This window comes from Lycorma delicatula, chromosome 4, assembly GCF_047948215.1.
Source record: "Lycorma delicatula isolate Av1 chromosome 4, ASM4794821v1, whole genome shotgun sequence".
Classification (NCBI taxonomy): domain Eukaryota; kingdom Metazoa; phylum Arthropoda; class Insecta; order Hemiptera; family Fulgoridae; genus Lycorma; species Lycorma delicatula.
The window spans coordinates 71917061-71934390 of NC_134458.1; the positions used below are offsets into that span (position 1 = coordinate 71917061).

At 31.1% G+C, this 17330-nt stretch overlaps 2 protein-coding genes across 4 annotated transcripts in view; one reads left to right on the top strand and one right to left on the bottom strand.

Moving 5' to 3' along the window:
* Positions 1–16280, top strand: part of LOC142323543 (synaptic vesicle membrane protein VAT-1 homolog) — a 42019-nt gene extending 25739 nt beyond the window's left edge. The window contains exon 7 of the mRNA XM_075363317.1: positions 10063–16280. Coding sequence (XP_075219432.1) covers positions 10063–10173 — 111 coding nt within the window. The 3' untranslated portion in view covers positions 10174–16280. The remainder of the gene's footprint in view (positions 1–10062) is intronic.
* LOC142323544 (uncharacterized) overlaps positions 1–17330 on the bottom strand; it is a 134736-nt gene that overhangs the window by 60448 nt on the left and 56958 nt on the right. The gene's annotated exons all lie outside the window — the stretch shown is intronic.

Genomic DNA, 17330 nt, shown 5'->3' on the forward strand with positions numbered 1-17330 from the left:
TAGAAAAAATGTAGAAAATAAGATTAAAATTTTACTGTTTAAAATGTTGATTAAGTTAATGATTAAGAGACCTTTAGAGAGAGATAATCAGGTTTTGTTTAGTATAAATTAGAAAAAAGTAGAAAAAGAGTAATTGTAAAATAATTCTATGTCTCTGGATGAAAAGAGTCTGAATTAGAGTCCAGCAATAGTTATTCTGTAGAGGCTGCCCTAACTCTTCTATAAAAAAACAGTTTTAGAAAATGTTGTATTAATAAAAAGCCGCAAAAGGATATGTAAGGATAAAGGTATGTGTTTCAGAAATCAAAATAACGATTTAAATAGTTCAAAATCTTCAAATAGTTCTAATTATGAAGGTACTTTTCAGTTCATTGTGCCATTAGATAATGACAAAATGGAAATTAAAATTATGACAAAAATGTTCTGAATTTATTGGTTGATGATAGTCATAGTAGAGATATTGCTAATATAATTAAAAAATCTCTCATAACCTAAAATTTTGAGGGAAATGTGGTTATCTCTCCTGAGTATTTATTTACAGTTCATATAAAATCCTACGAAATAACAGAACTAGTTCTACTTGGATGTTTAACAGTTGGTTAGGTTGGCCATCAGATATTTCAAGAATGTAGCTCATAATTATAATTTTTTAGAGTAGCATTTGGCATTTTACCACATGACAGTTAAATTGAGATATTGGACACAATTTAATAAAGCCAGACTTTCTTGTTTAAAAGTAGTGCTAGTAAATATTATACTGGGTTTGGAATATATCAAATTAAAATTTGTTTTAATTGCACTGACAATATATGTACACACACACACACACACAGTATTCATAAAAAATCTTGGTTTCAAGTATTATTTAAACATTAAACAACATTATATTTAAAGTATTATTTAATATGACTGTATTTTCTGAAAGTGTAAATTCTGAAGTTTTTTATGGTGTTTAATACACTTCAATATGTGCACCATTTGTTGCCATCCAGCACACATTCAGATTGTAATGCAGCCCTTCCCACATACTCGCCAGCATGTCAGGTGTAATAGATGCTACTGTCACAACAATCCTCTCCTGAAGGTGGTTGATGTCACAGATTTTCTCTGAATAAATAATGTTTCTCACTTGCCCCTACATAAAGAAATTTAGTGGGGTCTTGTCTGGGCTCCTCTTCCGATCCACCTGTTTTTAGACAGAATGTTTAATCTAGCATGGACACACTTGCTGTAATGCGGTGGAGCACCGTCTGGCTGATAGAAAATTGTCCTTTTTTCTTCTTCAGTATCATCAATCTGTGGAATGATGTAAAGTTCAGGCATATCCCAGAAAATATCCTCATTAATTATGCATTCTATAAAAATGAACGAGCTCACAATATGGTTAGTCATCAGTCCACATAAACATTGACTAGGAGAGTCATGCTGATGTTCAGTAATTTCATGCGGTGGCTCTTGATCCCCAAATCCTGCAAATGTAACAATTTACTGGCCCTCTAATGTGGAATATCACATTTGAAAACATGACATTTTTCGGGTATTCTCATTTTCATCAATGTTGTATTTTATATGCACGTAGTCTAAGCCTCTTGTGCACCACTTTATACATTGTAGATTAGATATTTCTAACTAAACTGCACCTTGCTAATGACTTTTTCAGGCTACACATATAAGATGCTGAGACCTGTTCCACATTCTGTTCAAATATGGACGGCCTACCTGCTGACTTCCCCGTGTTTCCTTAAACTGATTAAACAGTGGAGTATTGTTTTATTTGTATGTGTGGCACCACCATATTCATGTCGATAATTACACTGAACTATGATAATTGCTCTTGTTTTGCTAAACCAATTCACACACTGACCTTAATGCTACGGTGTTATGAGTGAGAGTAGATATGCAGTGAATTTCACAGTGGTTCCAACTCCGATGAATATTTGCAATGAAAAAACTTAATAATATAACAAATATAGATATGAAAGCCAGATGTTTCATTAAGATTTTTTTGAAACCAAGAAGTTTGTTTATAAACACCCCATAGATCTGTGTGTATATATATATATGGTAGATTAAGTAATATAAATGTTTAAAAAATGAAAATTTTAAAAGATTGCCATTTAATTTCATTATGAAAGGGTGAATTTCACTACTTCTTACTAGAGAAGGTTATATGAAACTGAAAAGGAACCACACATTATTTAGAAGAATAGTTGACATGCAAAATGATTTATTTTTATACAGATGACTGCATACATTGGTCGCATCCACATTCATTCAGAATCGAAAAATATGCAACTATGAATGAGATTATTTTTCCAAAAGTAACATTACTTGTTAAATGATTTTGTTATAAAATATAATAAATTATTTAATCATATTACAAAAATAAAAGTGAAGTTTTTTTGTAACTTTCCTACAGAGATGTTTAGAACTGATTTTTTTTTACATCATGAAGTTACTGTCAATATATGTGGTTGTACGTCATGAATATAAGTATTTATCGTGGTGATAAGTGCTTATAGATGGTGAAGATGATTTGTTGACTGTTTTTCTGGCTTTTTGAATGCACTAGTAAAAGCGGTAAAATTTCTTTTAAATTGTCATAAAAACATTACAAGTTTCTCAAGCAGTATTAATATGTGGTAATGGGATTATGAATAGCGATAGATTAATTGAATCAGATTTTTTTTCTAAGTACGTTGTGCAATGTTCAAGGAACAAATTGTTGAATTCAGAAGAATTTCTCATCGATAACCAAAATGTTGCTTGTCTGAACAAATACTATTTTATCTATAATTAAAACAATTTATATTTTTCAGAAATATCCTACATGTAGTGCTTATTATAGAAAAAATATTTTAAAATGTAGGCAATGGCATTTAAAAAAAAATGAAATAAGTTAAAATTTTAAGTTACTAATGAATAGTAATAGTTATTAATTAACGTTGTAATAAAAATGTAGAAATTTTTTCTGTGAATTTAGTGGTGTGTTGTCCCCCATCAAATGTAGTAAAAATAAAGAAATGGTATTTAACATCTGCAGCTTAAGATACATTGTGTTGGCTTTTAAGTATTATTAAAATATAAATATAAACTTTCTGATAGTAAATTACTCCTGGTGCAAAATTAGTGTTTCATAGACACAAATTATTTTTATTAAATACTTAAAATCTGTGACTACAGTAAATAAGAATACTGATGTAGAAGAGTCTTTAAAATTATTTTTTAACATTTTTTTCTTGAAATTAAAGATTTATTGTTGTTTTTTCTTAAAAAAACTTTCTGACCTGGAAGATTAAAAAAATTAATAATAATATGAACTAAAGCACATGAAAGACTGACATTGTGATCATATAATTTAAGTTTACTGAATGACTTGATAGAAAACAATTATTTTATTAAATTAGCTTTTCAATTAGAAATTTTGCAGTAATAAGAAAACTTATGACTACTACTCAATTGTGCCTCTTAAGAAATTCAAAGCAATAATTACTTATTGGTAGTATAGGTAATTCACATTCTCATAGTTATCAAATGTAAATTAAACTGAATGAATTTTTTTTAAATTTCACCTTTACTTTCTAAGCATGTTTTTTTATTTCTTTAGTAAAATATAAAATAAAAAACAAAAATAGACTAGTTTGATTGGTTAACAGCTGATGAGGTTGATGATGATGAGCCTCTGATTAAAATTCCACTAACATAACAATATAGCAGTTAACTTCCTGAAAGGACATCAGCAGTTAAACCTTTAATTGAAAACTTGTGACTTTTGTTTTTCCTTTGAAATACTAACAGAGTTTTTCAAAATATTAATATTAACCGATACTTAAATCTGGATGTAGGAAAGAAGCCTGTAATTATTGGCTTTATCCTTTTACCAACTTCTTTCAAAGGTTACTGAATGCTTGATATAGGAATAACAAGTTGGTTAACTATTGTAAGAGGTACAAAATTCTTACACCTTCAGCTTGGTTTCTGTTGTGGTGGGTCTACATTGAATGTGTTAGAATATACAGTGCGTAGCTGTTAGAAATCATTCAATCTCTGTAAACCTCTTGCAGTAATTTCATAAACTGGCCTAGCTGTATGAGCAGTTACACCATCTTGTTGAATCCAAGCATTATTTATTTCACTCTTGGTTAGTTCTACTGTTAAACTCTAGTCAATGATTTCACAATAACAACCTGAATTTATTGTTTTTTCTCAAACAATATTGAGCCAACTATTCTTTTCCTGGATATAGCAATTCACACCCCAATCTTCTGGACATGTAGAGGAATTTCATTTGGGTTGTCGGCAGACCATAAACATGAGTTCTGTGCCTGCACATTCTCTGATAAGTGAAACTGTATCTCATTGGTATAAAACTTTTGAATTGCTTTCACTTTATATGGAATGAGAGTAAGCTTCTTACAAATTGCCTTACGTGCAGTTGTAACACAGATGTTTTTTTGTCAGGCCAACTCTTTGACATGGACTTGTTGGGACTATTTTGTTGCTTCTATGAGCCTGACGGGCTCATGGAAGTAAACTGTATGCTTCAAAAAATTACCAACCTTTGTAGAAAACACTCGTAGCACATTGAATACGATCCCTCAATATAAAAATCGTGTTTATATAAGTGGATAGTTAGTTTTCAAATATACTGTATTGTTAAATTAATTATCATGTCCTTTAAAGGTAAATCAATTGTATATACCGTGAGTTAATGAAGTAATCTTACTTGAAATTATTTTAAAAAGCTCTTTGTTTATAAGGCTGTGATCATGCATTGGTATTTTTTAGATTTACCTCACACCTTTAGAAGGCAGATTGCTTGCAATTATAATGAATTTTCTGGTGCTGTATGTTGTATCAAAGATGAACTGCAGGTCTATTTTTTTAATTATTTTTTTTTTAATGATTAGTAGCTTTATAATACATTTTAATCCCCAACTCTGATGTTGGCAAATGATACTCGTTTGGTATTCTCTCTTTGTTGAATTTGATAGGAATTCAATTAGATTTCTTCAGCAAAGAAAAGAGAGAGTTCTCAAAGCACATGGGTTTTGTGGAATGGTAATAAAGTAGCTCATTTCCTTTGGCCCAAGAGAATTAAAAAATGAGTTGATAGGTATATATTTTCTGGGGTTTCAGCTTGATGTGAAACTTTCTTAGAAGCCTCACCTTCAGGAACTGTGTAGTAAACATCTTATACTACATTTTTTGTAAAAAAATTAAATAAATGTATTTCAATTGTTACTTTGTGCATAAAAGTAATCTTTCAAGGAAGTCTATAAGAAATAACATTTAAATTTCAAACACTAGTAGTGATAGAAATATTGTAACTTAATTTACTAACATTAAAAGTTTAAAAAAGTAATAATAATGACTTACAAAGCCAAAGAAGTTTTCTGAAAGGAATTTAAATTTAAATTATGGACATAACTTATCAACAGCCTTTTTTTTGTGTGAAAAATCTTTGATTGTGGAGCGAATCTTGGTTTTTATTAGGACTCTGCTTGAGGAGGGAGTTCCTGATGATGAGGTTGCCTGGCTAGTGTTGAGGAGATGGCCCTCGTAGCTGTTTGTCAGGCTCGCTGAAGTTAAAGAGCTGGTGTTCTCTGTCAATGATAGAGACATTGTTCTACTTATAGTATTAAATACAGCAGAGAGTGAAGGGCTTGCTGGCCAATTCATTGGTGGTTCCAGAGACTAAACCATGGGACAAACCTGGATCAGAGGGAACTGGTGAGAGATTGTTTCAGCAAGTCCTCCAGGAGGAGGTATAAGAAGGCCATCATGAAGTTCAGGAGGGATTGTTGAGGATACCTGATCTTCATAAAGAAATTCAAGTGTAGGCTGTCAGACCTTGCTGATGTTCAGCTGCACTCTTTCCAGGTGGTGACACCAGAAGGAAGGAGATTATAACTGACGATATCTCTCAGTTCTCCTTGGAAGAGCTGCTTGCTGCTAGTCTGAGGATGAAGGCCGGGAAAAGTCCTGGGTTTGACGATCTTCTGGGTTGAGGTGGTCAGGATTGTGGTTGAGGCAGCCCCATTCATGATCTTAGATATGTTAAACTACATCCTGGTCAACGAGCACATGTCGGAGGTTTGGAAGATGTCACTGTTGGTGCTGATAAAGAAGGAAGGAAGCCCTGCATACAGACCACTTTGTTTGATCAATAACTTCATGAAGCTGTTTGAGAAGATGCTGGTGGTGCGGTGCGCTGACAAAATTGCTACAAATTGTGACCTAAGTCCGCACCAGTAAGGTTTTCAGAGAGATATCTCAATGATTGATACTATCAACAGGGTTAATGAATATGGTAAACAGTACAGTTGCTGGTTTCAGTCATAGAAGGAACATCCTGGCACTCATCTTCTTTGATGTGAAGAACGCCTTCAGCAGTCTGTTATGATAGTCGATGTTAGAGTTGCTTGCAAGTAAGGATGTCAGTGCCTTTTAGAGGAGGATGCTTCAGTCCTATCTCTGCCATAGGGCTATCATCACATTAGCGGTAATGGCAGGACCATATTTGTGGTTGTTCGGGGTGTGCTGCAGAATCCATGCTGTCACCCCTATTGTAGAATGTTGTCTACGATGGGATCCTGAGGTTAACGTACCCTGATGTTACCCCAATGCCTTTGCTGATAAATTGGTTTGGTCATAGCGGATAGGACCAAGCAGAATGTGATGGACTAGGGCAACAAAACCATCTAGATAGTGAGAGCTACTTTATAAAGGACTGGAACTGGTCCCAAAGAAGACCAACACGTTAGTGACTGGGGCACATTGCCTTTCGAGTACAAGATGTCTCTGTGCTTACCAGTACTAGACTGAAGTACCTTGAGATATGGGTGGATGGGAGGCATTCCTTTAGGAGACATATGATCAAAACTGCAGTTAAAGCAGAGAAGCCTGCTCAATCACAGTCTGCAATGAACAGGCTTCTCAGAAATGTCAATGGGCCAAGATCCTCAAAGCGGTGTGTTTACTCCAGTGTTATGATCTTGATACTGCTATATGGGGCACCTGCATGATTAAGAGCCCTGAACACTCATCGTAACTAATCCTTGAGCGGGTCCAGAGAAGGATGTCTGTGAATCTTCTCGGGTTGCAGAACTGTCTCTTCTGAGGCAGCATTCGTTATCACGAGTATGCCGCCGATAGACTTACAGACACAGTTCAGGGATGACTGCTACGGGGGGAGGATAGGGCTGTCTTAATGGTGTTCTAGACAGATGGCAGTCCAGATGGGATGAATCTGACATGGTAGGACAGACTTACAGGCTAATTAAACATGCCGTGCTGTGTGGGTTAGTAGGGAATTTAGAGAGATTGACTATTTCCTTACTCAGTTCCTGTCAGGTCATGGCTGCTTCAAGTTGTATCTGTACACCATGGAGCACAGTGAAGATAATTTGTGCCTGTATTGTGGTGCCTGTGATGTGAAGCACATGACTTTTGTGTGTGATAAGTGGACAAATCCATGTGCGGTGTGCAGAGGTAACAGGCTCACTGGCGCCAAGAAGTGGAATGTGGTCTCTAAGATGGAGAGGAGCATCATGGCTGGGGAATAGGATGGAGGCCAGCTGCCTCCATCCTATCAGTCATCCATCTGTCAGTTAGATTAAATTAGGCCAGATTAGGTTAGGTTAACCCACTGGGTTGGTCTACTGGTGAACATGTCTTCCCAAATCAGCTGATTTGGAAGTCAAGAGTTCCAGCGTTCAAGTCCTAGTAAAGGCAGTTACTTTTATAGAGATTTGAATACTAGATTGTGGATACTGGTGTTCTTTGGTGGTTGGGTTTCAATTAACCACAAATCTCAGGAATGGTCAAACTGAGACTGTACAAGACTACACTTCATTTAAAGTCATACATATCATCGTCTGAAGTAACACCTGAACGGTAATCCCTTGAGGCTGAACAGGAAAAAGAAAAGAAAGAAAGATTAGGATAGGTTAGACCAGCCTGAGTTAGACCTGAATCCATATGTAAGTGTTAAGTCGTACCCGTGGGACTTTGCTGAGTTCCTGGCTACCCCCTTTGTGACAGGCAATTCTGCAATTCCAAATGAAGACAGTGTTGTACTTATGGCAGGTCTGTTCTTCACTTGTAGTGGGGAAGGGGTTTTACTCAGTGAGAGCCCACCATTACTATCTGTGTGGGCAGATGGTGTCCATTAGAGATTTCTCTCCAACATAAAAAAAATTATATATCTATATATAAAAGAGAATGTCCTGACTGACTGACTCATAATCAACGTACAGCCAAAACTATTATAGGTAGAGACTTGAAATTTTCAGGGTACCTTCGTATCTTTAAGTAGGCATGCACTAAGAAAGGATTTTGTGAAATTTTGATTTTAAGGGGTTCAAATAATTGAATTTAAGGAGTTCAAATGAATAATCGATAGTATTTTCAGTATCAATTTATTTGTGTTTTAATATCAATCGATATTGAATGAATGGATTACGGTAGTAAAATTGATTAATAATTTAATTTAAATTTATTATTAATGTTGTTATTTATTGTTAATAATGTAATTTTTAAATTTTACTTAAATTTATTAATGTTGTTTATTTCTTCTGGCTCTTATTTGTTTGCTTCTTCCTACCGATTGCTTATAAACATTTAAGAAAAAAGAAGTCATATGAATTTTTATGACAACAGGTTAGTGTAGTGTTTCAAAAAGTGAGTAAACATGTCAATTGAAAAGATAACTGTCAATTACACATTAATAATCCAAACAGTTAAACCTATCAAAGGAGATAGTGCATGCCTGTTCCGAGCACTTGCTTTTCACTTATTCAGTGATAAGAACGATCCCAGGAGGTACAAAACAATCGTTTCGGATGTGGTTGATCATTGGATTGACTTTGCTCATATGTCTTACAAATCTTCAAAAGGTGACAACTTTCCAACTTGTGAGGAATATATATGTGAAATGTCAATTCATTCAGTCTACGGCAGTTATTGCAAATTAGTTGTAGCTGGTAAGATTTTTCTATTTTTATTTGAAGTTTATTACAACTGCAATCTTTATTGGAAATTTGGTACTGACACATTGCCCATAAAAAGATTGCGTCTTACTGGGAATATTAATAGTGGTCATTTCGATGTATATTTGCCTGATTTAGAAGACAACATTTCACAAAATTCTTCAACTATTCCTGTTAGAAATAATAAAAAGCGCCGTGCAAGGTTCACAGACAGAACAAGAAAGAATCAAGTCAAAAAAGTATGCACAAATCAACCGAGAAGGTAATAGAATAGCTGTGAAAAAGTATCAACAAAATCATTCAGAGGTCCATAGAGCTGCAGTAGTAGCCTATCAAAATAGGCATCCAGAAGTACATAGAGCCGCTGCAGCTACATATCAAAGCAATCATGCTGAAATTTATAGAGCATCCCAAAATCGATATGAGTGCAAGATTCCAGGGATTCGTACAGAAAATTGTTTGCGCCCATGGAAAAATAAAAGACTGTCTAGTTTGGCTTGCGATCTTAATATAGATTATAAAAATGACATTGGAGTTATGACTGAAAAATGTCAGTTTTGTCAAATGTCAATTCTGGAAAAGTACAGCTAGAAACTTTGAAACCACCACCTGAACCATTATGTGCCTTATTAAATTGCGATCATACCCTGACCATGGCCACTTTATTGACCGTAGTAGAAAATATAATGGTTGTTTTCTGATGACATCTTCTGGTGCTAAGCAGATTGTTGGAGAAGGTTTTATGCCAACTTTTAAGTGCAAGGCCAAGTTTACCATTTATATGACAGTTTGATACCACATTCTCAGGAAGAGGCAAAATTTTTGCAAATGTATTTTGTTGGTGAAGATGAAAAAGAAGTTAAACATAGATACTCTAACTATCCAGAAGTGAAGCTACATTTATATTGTGGGCGAAGTCGCAATGAGGTACACTAGTGTATATATATATTTTTTATGTGATATATATATACATCACAGTTTATTTCATTGCTGTTTTATCTAGGTTTCTTTTAATATCATATTTTGTATTATTTGCTTAATTTTACTGAGATTTTTTTTTTTATTCCAGATCCATGAAGCCATAAATACTCTGGTCAATAGGCAGAACATTGGTAAGGTTTTATTATCTTTGAACAGAGAGAGAGACATAAGAGATTATAAAAAAGGTCAAGGAAAATAAAATTAAAAGAAGAGTCAATGAAGCTCGTCCTTCACCACCAATTTATGATATTTGTAATGTTAGTGTAACCCATTCTCTTTCTAATATACTAGCAGTTAAAATGTATCCAACGTCCTTCAAACGCACCAGCAACTAATAATGTTCATGAAATTAATGTAACCCTACCTTTTTCAAATATGCCAGCATTTCATGATGTTAATGTAACCCAACCACCTTCAGATACACCAATCTTTGTCGTTGATGATGATAGTAATGTTCGTGTAACCAAACCTTCTTCATTTGATACAGAAGTTGAATTTTTTGCTAAAGAATCTATCGATGATATTACATTTGCGGGTGAAATTGAACAAAAACACTATAAATTCTAACACCTCAGAGTAAAGAACAATAATATGAAAAAATAAGAAATAAATATATTAGATCTCATAATATTTACTACTTTAATTATTAAGTCATTAAAAGTAGTATTGTTTATTTAAATAAGAAAGAATTTACCCGATCAAAATTAAACAAGTTTTTTGTTCTATTGTGTTCTTAATATGTGTTCACTTTTGGTTCAAATTGAACAAAGTTCTTTTTTTCAGTCTGCTGAGCAGATGTTAGGAGTAGAAGAATTTACCCATATTTAGTGCCCTAGATTTAAACTGTGCAAAAAAAATCTTCATTTATTAACAGTTAGTATTATTCGGGGTTAATTTTTTTTATAGCAAATAGTTTAAGGAAACTTTGAAAAAATATTTTATATAACTCAAATAGTGTATTTGGTTATGTTTCATATAATGTTATGTTTTATGTAATGAGGAGCAGTTGTAATTATAAATCAGTCTTGGCAGTTTTGATATTTTTATGTTTAATTCTTATTAGGTGATTATCTTATTTGTTTTTCTCTGATATAATGCAAAATGTTTCATTAATTTATTGACATGGAATTCATTTTGACATTTTTACTAGCAGCAACATTAAAAAATTAGGGCAAAATAAATTAACACCTTTTCTACTTAATTACAAAAAATTGGTGCTTAACATATAGTTATCACCTGAAAAGTGACTAAAGGGTGTCATTTATTTGCTATCCTGACAGGACATACCTTGAAAAATCTATTCCATTACACTGATTGTATAAAATTTTAGTAGACTTGCTGTTAACAAAATTGAAATATATCTGATGGTGGTACATTAGATAATTAAAAATGTAGTAGTATAGTAGTTGAGTTTCCACTTAGGGTAAAACAGTACCTAGAAAGATCTCATTTAAATATAATAAATAGTGTAATCTAAATATATATAGTCTAATAGAATTTTATTAATATTTTTTATAGTTCATATTATAATGTTTTTATGAATAGTTAGGGTTTTTTTTAAGTACAAACCTTTCAACTTCTCAAAAATATTACATTTGAATTAATATAAAGCTAAGTATTATTGTGGTTTAGTTACAGTGAACTATTATTGCTCCTGGGTTTTATATGATTATATTCTTTTGCTGTTTTCCTATACCTTTAATTCTATATCTAAATATCTATATAAGATATCTAATTCGTATGTCTTAATTTGTTTCTATCTCTTTTGTAAAGCTTGTACTCTTTTGCAAATTGATAAAACTTTTCTTTATCCATGATATTATTAAAAATAAAATTTCTGAAAAAAATTTTCTAAGTACAGGTTCTCAGCAAATAAACGTCAAAAATTTACTCTCAATTAATTGAGAATATGTTTTACAAACTGCAGATGATAAAACTCAGCTTTGCCTAACACCTTTTTTGTTTGTTTTTTTATGAATTTAACAGTATTCATATATTCCTTTGTATTAAAATACAAATTCCTTTGTATTTTGTATTTTAATATTTATTTTGATTAAAATATTGTTTGACAATAAATAATCATATTGGCCTGTTTATAAAATATGCTTTTCTCTGTGATATTTTTTCCTTTATATTTTATAAAAGATAAATCAGTCGAAATAAATCTTGATGAAATTAGAGTTTAATAATTATATAAAATATGAAATAATTGCTTAAATGATTAGTATTTAATTAAAGGTGTTCATAAAAGATTGTTTTTATGAGAAAATCCATCACGCTTTTCTCTGTGATATTTTTTCTTTTATATTTTATAAAAGATAAATCAGTCGAAATAAATCTTGATGAAATTAGAGTTTAATAATTATATAAAATATGAAATAATTGCTCAAATGATTAGTATTTAATTAAAGGTGTTCATAAAAGATTGTTTTTATGAGAAAATCCATAAATAAGGTGGAATTATAGAGTAAAAGTAAAAATTAAATGAAAGGATTCACATTTTTGTAAAGGAAAACTACTTTCATAATGACTAGAAATGATTGTGTTCACTCTAAAAAAAAAAAATTTAAATATTATAAAGAAACGTTAAAAGTCCCTGTTTTCTTTTTAATGCGATGATGTATGATGCTCAGATCTAGGATCTAATTTCACTAGAAACAGTCACTTTATCATAGCTCACTTTACTTATTTTTAAAGCTGTTTTTTTAAGTTTTTATATTCTTTTCCATTTTTTATTAATCTATACAAACTTAAACAAAATTATTTGGATATGTGCTTGGTTTCAAAACCCTACTTTTTTAAGGGTTTTTAGTAATGGAATTATTTCAACTTATAACTTTCAGCTAAAGTTCATCAGTTTTCCTCTATGTAATATTTACAAAAATTCTCACTGGAATTTTATTGTACAATTACTTGCAAGTTTACTATGAAGCTGAGGAACGTTTCTTTAGGACATTGAATAATACCCTTAAAATTCTAAAATTCCCGTGTTTATTTTAAACATTTTATATGAGTAAAAGTCCTGTGTTAAATTTAGATACAATTTTTTATTTAACTATTGCTTGATTTAACAATTTTTTTTAAATCAAGCCATTTCATTCTTGGTAATGCTCCAAGAATTTAAATCTTTACGTATTAAATTTTATTGAATTATACTAAACACAGTCTTCATTTTTTATTATAATTAAGTCATTTTAGGCCATGGAGAGGTTGCCCGGAGCAAATAATATCCCTAAAACTTATGATGGACTTATATAAAAGACGGAAAAAACAACTAATAATCACCTTCGTCGACTTTATGATTGTATACACCGACCATCCATGCTGAATATTCTGAGAAACCTGGGCCTTCACCCTAAACTCGTAAACATGATAAAATTAACTTTAACCAATACCCAGTCCAGAGTGAAATTCAGAGCTGAACTCTCTCAACCCTTCTACATAAAAACTGGGTTGAGGCAAGGAGACGGCCTCTCACCACTCCTTTTTAACTGCGCCCTCGAATTTGTCATGAGAAAATGGTATGAAATAAATCCCAAAAATATAAAAATGGGTACTAAGAAAAACTACATCACACTAAATTGCCTAGGATTTGCAGATGACCTCGCTCTTTTAGCAAATAATATTCAAGAAGCCAAAACACAAATCATGAGCCTTCAAAACCTAGCACAAAAGATAGGGCTTCATATCTTTTTCGAAAAAACTGAACTAATGGCCATAGATCCTCTGGTAATAGAGCACATTACGGTAAACAATCAGAAAATTAAAATAGTAAAACAATTTAAATATCTAGGGGAATAATAACTTATAATTTAAATGAAAAAGTGACATGGCAAAACAGGACAAATAAAATGATTAAATCCCAAAAATTAACTTGGTCAACTTATAACAAAAAATGCCTTTCTGCTAAAACAAAACTTAAACATTATAAAACTGTAGTACAGCCAGAAGTCACTTACGGAAGTGAGACCCTTTTCAAAATCACTCAGAAAAACCGAATTGAAAAAATTCTGAAAATAGAGAGGAGCATTGTCAGAACGTGTATCAATAAAAAACACCAAAAAGAAGGCCAATGGTGGATTGTGCCAAATGAGGTGGTGTATCGAGAAATAGAGCCTGTTACTGATACTATGCGGAAAAAAAGAATCTCTTTCTTTGGTCATCTCATAAGGACACCGGAAACAAGACTGTCAAGAAATATCATTGAAAAGCTCTGGTTCCAAAAGCTAGAAGTAGGATGGATCAAAGAAATTAGAGAAGATATGAAAGAATTGGGAATTTCCCTGACCGACCTACAGAATAAAACTGGAAAAATTACAAAGCTAAAAGATAAAAGCATTAGATTTAAACAAAAGACAGACAAACGACAAAATACAACGAAGAGGGTGTTTACGGATGAAGAAAAGAAAGCAAGATCTGAACGGATGAAGAAATACTGGGCAGCTCGAAAGAGTAAAATAACACGCTTTTCTCAGAAAAGATCCAACTAAAATTGACTTAAGTACTCCCATGTTGGCCGTAAAAGCATAATAATAATAATAACTCATTTTTGGAGAAATCCAAACTATCATTACTGAAACTGAATTGCGTTGAATTCTTGATAAATAAAACTTTAGTTTACTTTAACTGTAAAACTTCATTTAACCATAAAACTGTACTCTTTTTAAATGACAAGCAAGATTTGTGGGAATTTCATTAGTTAAACTATTCTTAAATAAGATAACTTTTTAACTTATGAGCTTATTAAAGCCACAAACTACAGTGAATATACTATTATATTGAAATTTAAGTATTTTTTACTTTGTTCCATTACAATATATGTATCAAATTTTATGACAATTCTTTTTAATGAAAGAAGGTGACAAATTTAATTTTTTTTTATAATTTACTGTTTAAAGAATAATAAAATAATATGGTAGTATAAAACTGGCTTAACGTATACTTCATGTTTATATTGATAAAAAATCCACAATTTATGATGCTTTTTTTTCAAATAGCACTTTCAAGTTAATGTACCTAAGTAATTTTAGGAAAGCATTACCATCATTTTTCAATGAGTCCTTTATTTGTTATTTTTTTCATTTTTGTAGTTATATAAATTCTTAGAGATAATCAAAAAATTGCCTTTTAATAAATAGAAATTAGAATACCAAGAAGTTGAATTTTTTTTCAATGATAAATACTTTAAATGACTTCAAATTACTGTTAAAAGGAGACAGCATAAACAATTACAAAAGGTGATAGTAACTGTTTAAAAATCGTACAGTAAGAATGCAGTTTGCTAGTTAATAAGTAGAACATAAAAAAAATTTAATTACATTTATTTTTCATGTTTTTGTTCATACTATTTACTGCCTGCACCAGTATTGTTTATTCATAATTTATTGCAGGATGTGATACTACATTGTTGCTTAGGAGTATCATGTTTCCAGACTCTGTATTTGAGTCACTTGATGGAGCACCTAATTAAAAAAAAAAACATATATTGTAATTTAGTGTACTAGTAAACATTATTGTGAAAATGAGTTATCAAACATAGTTTTAAATATTTAACTGTAACTAAACTTGTTTTTTCATGATGTGGTAAAATTAGCTTAACCGTAGAACTGAACATAACATAGAACTTAACGTAGAATATATAATAAATAATTAATTTATTATATAATTATTATTCTATAATAAATTATAGAACAATTTATTTATTATTGCTGAACTTTAAAACTATATAAATACACATATCATTTCTGATTTAAATATTTGAGTACAATCCTGTGAGAATGTTGATTTGATGAAAATGTGCACTCTTTATGGAAAGTTTATAAATGTGATGAAAAGTATGTCTACAATTATTTTTTTTAGAAAAAAGTATTTATTGTAATTTGATTAGTATTTAGAGAAGTGTAATTTCAAGTGCCTTTGGAAAATGTTTAAAGGTTGTGTTTTTTCTTTACCATTAAATTAATGTATAGAGAAATTGCATGAATGAATAATTGTTTCCATTGTCTTTTTCTCTTTTAAGCATCTATGTGATAGAGAAAAGTGCCTAATCTATATTTATGCAAGAACAATTTTTTTAAATTATTTGATGTTAGTGTATACTGTCATAAGAATGTAGCCGAAGAAAGTGTGAAGCTCTTTTATTAAAAAGAAAACAGTGAATTGTTGAATTTGGTTTAATGTTTTCTATGGTTTAAAAAAAATTGTGATTTTTGTTGTACACTTTTTTAAGTATATATAGTTTGTTTTTATCCATGTATTTTAAAATGTTTTGAAATAAAAACTTAATTCATACGATTTTACCCAGAATATCCTTTTTTCTGGTTTTTTTAGTCATCTTTATCTGTATCTTCTTTCTGTGTTTCACTGGATCAGTGTGATCAGAAGAATTATACCTGTGAAAATTTCCCCTTTTCCTGTACCTTGTACATTTAGAATTGGCATGATAATAATAATCTTGGATAGTGGATAATGGAAATGTATTTTTCGAAGACTTTCTCTCAGCGGTGTAAATTTCATACTGAAAATGCGGGCTTACAAACGATGCTGTAAATAACATGGAAAAAATGAATTAATGTCACTAGCATTTCACTTAACCTGATTTTTTTTCCTACATGTACAATGTTAATACTGGTCACCTTAAATTATTCTGCACACTTTGGTACTTTTTCTTCCTGACTCCAGTTTAAATGTTTTCAAATTTTTGTCAATTTATCCAGACCAGCTTTGTCCAGCATTTTTTTAACATTAACCAGTTTTTTACATTATAATTTGTTATTTTTATATCAATATATTATTTTATTTTGATATACAATGTGATGATTAGTTTCACTAAAACTTTATTTAAAATAAAGCCAATTAGAACAGAGACTGACTTCTATTGTAATAAGGAAGTGTTCATATTTTTTCTAACAATAAAAGGTATATTAATATTAGTAGGCTTATTTTAATAGAATATATAAAGCACTATGGAAAATAAGTAGGGTTAGGGTTAGAATACTGTTATTGCTTGCACAAGAATTAGTACAAATTAGCTTATTTTTACTTAGATGAATTGAAGGTCTTCTAACAGGACATTGAGGTAACTTTGGTAGAAAAAACCAAAACCACTTAACATAAACAGAGATATAACAATATGTTTTTTAAATGTTATCAGAAGGACAAAGTTAAAAGGCTAAAAATCCCAAAAAATTTAAAAGCATCATCTCTCTTAACTCAGCTGTGTAGACCACAGAAAATGGATTAATGAAGAGAGAAAAAGATACTGTTTGTTCACAAAATAACAGTTGTCAAAAGTTGTGGATTTGTAAAAATTTATTATCAGACAAATTATCAACTTTTTTTAATGCATATCAATTA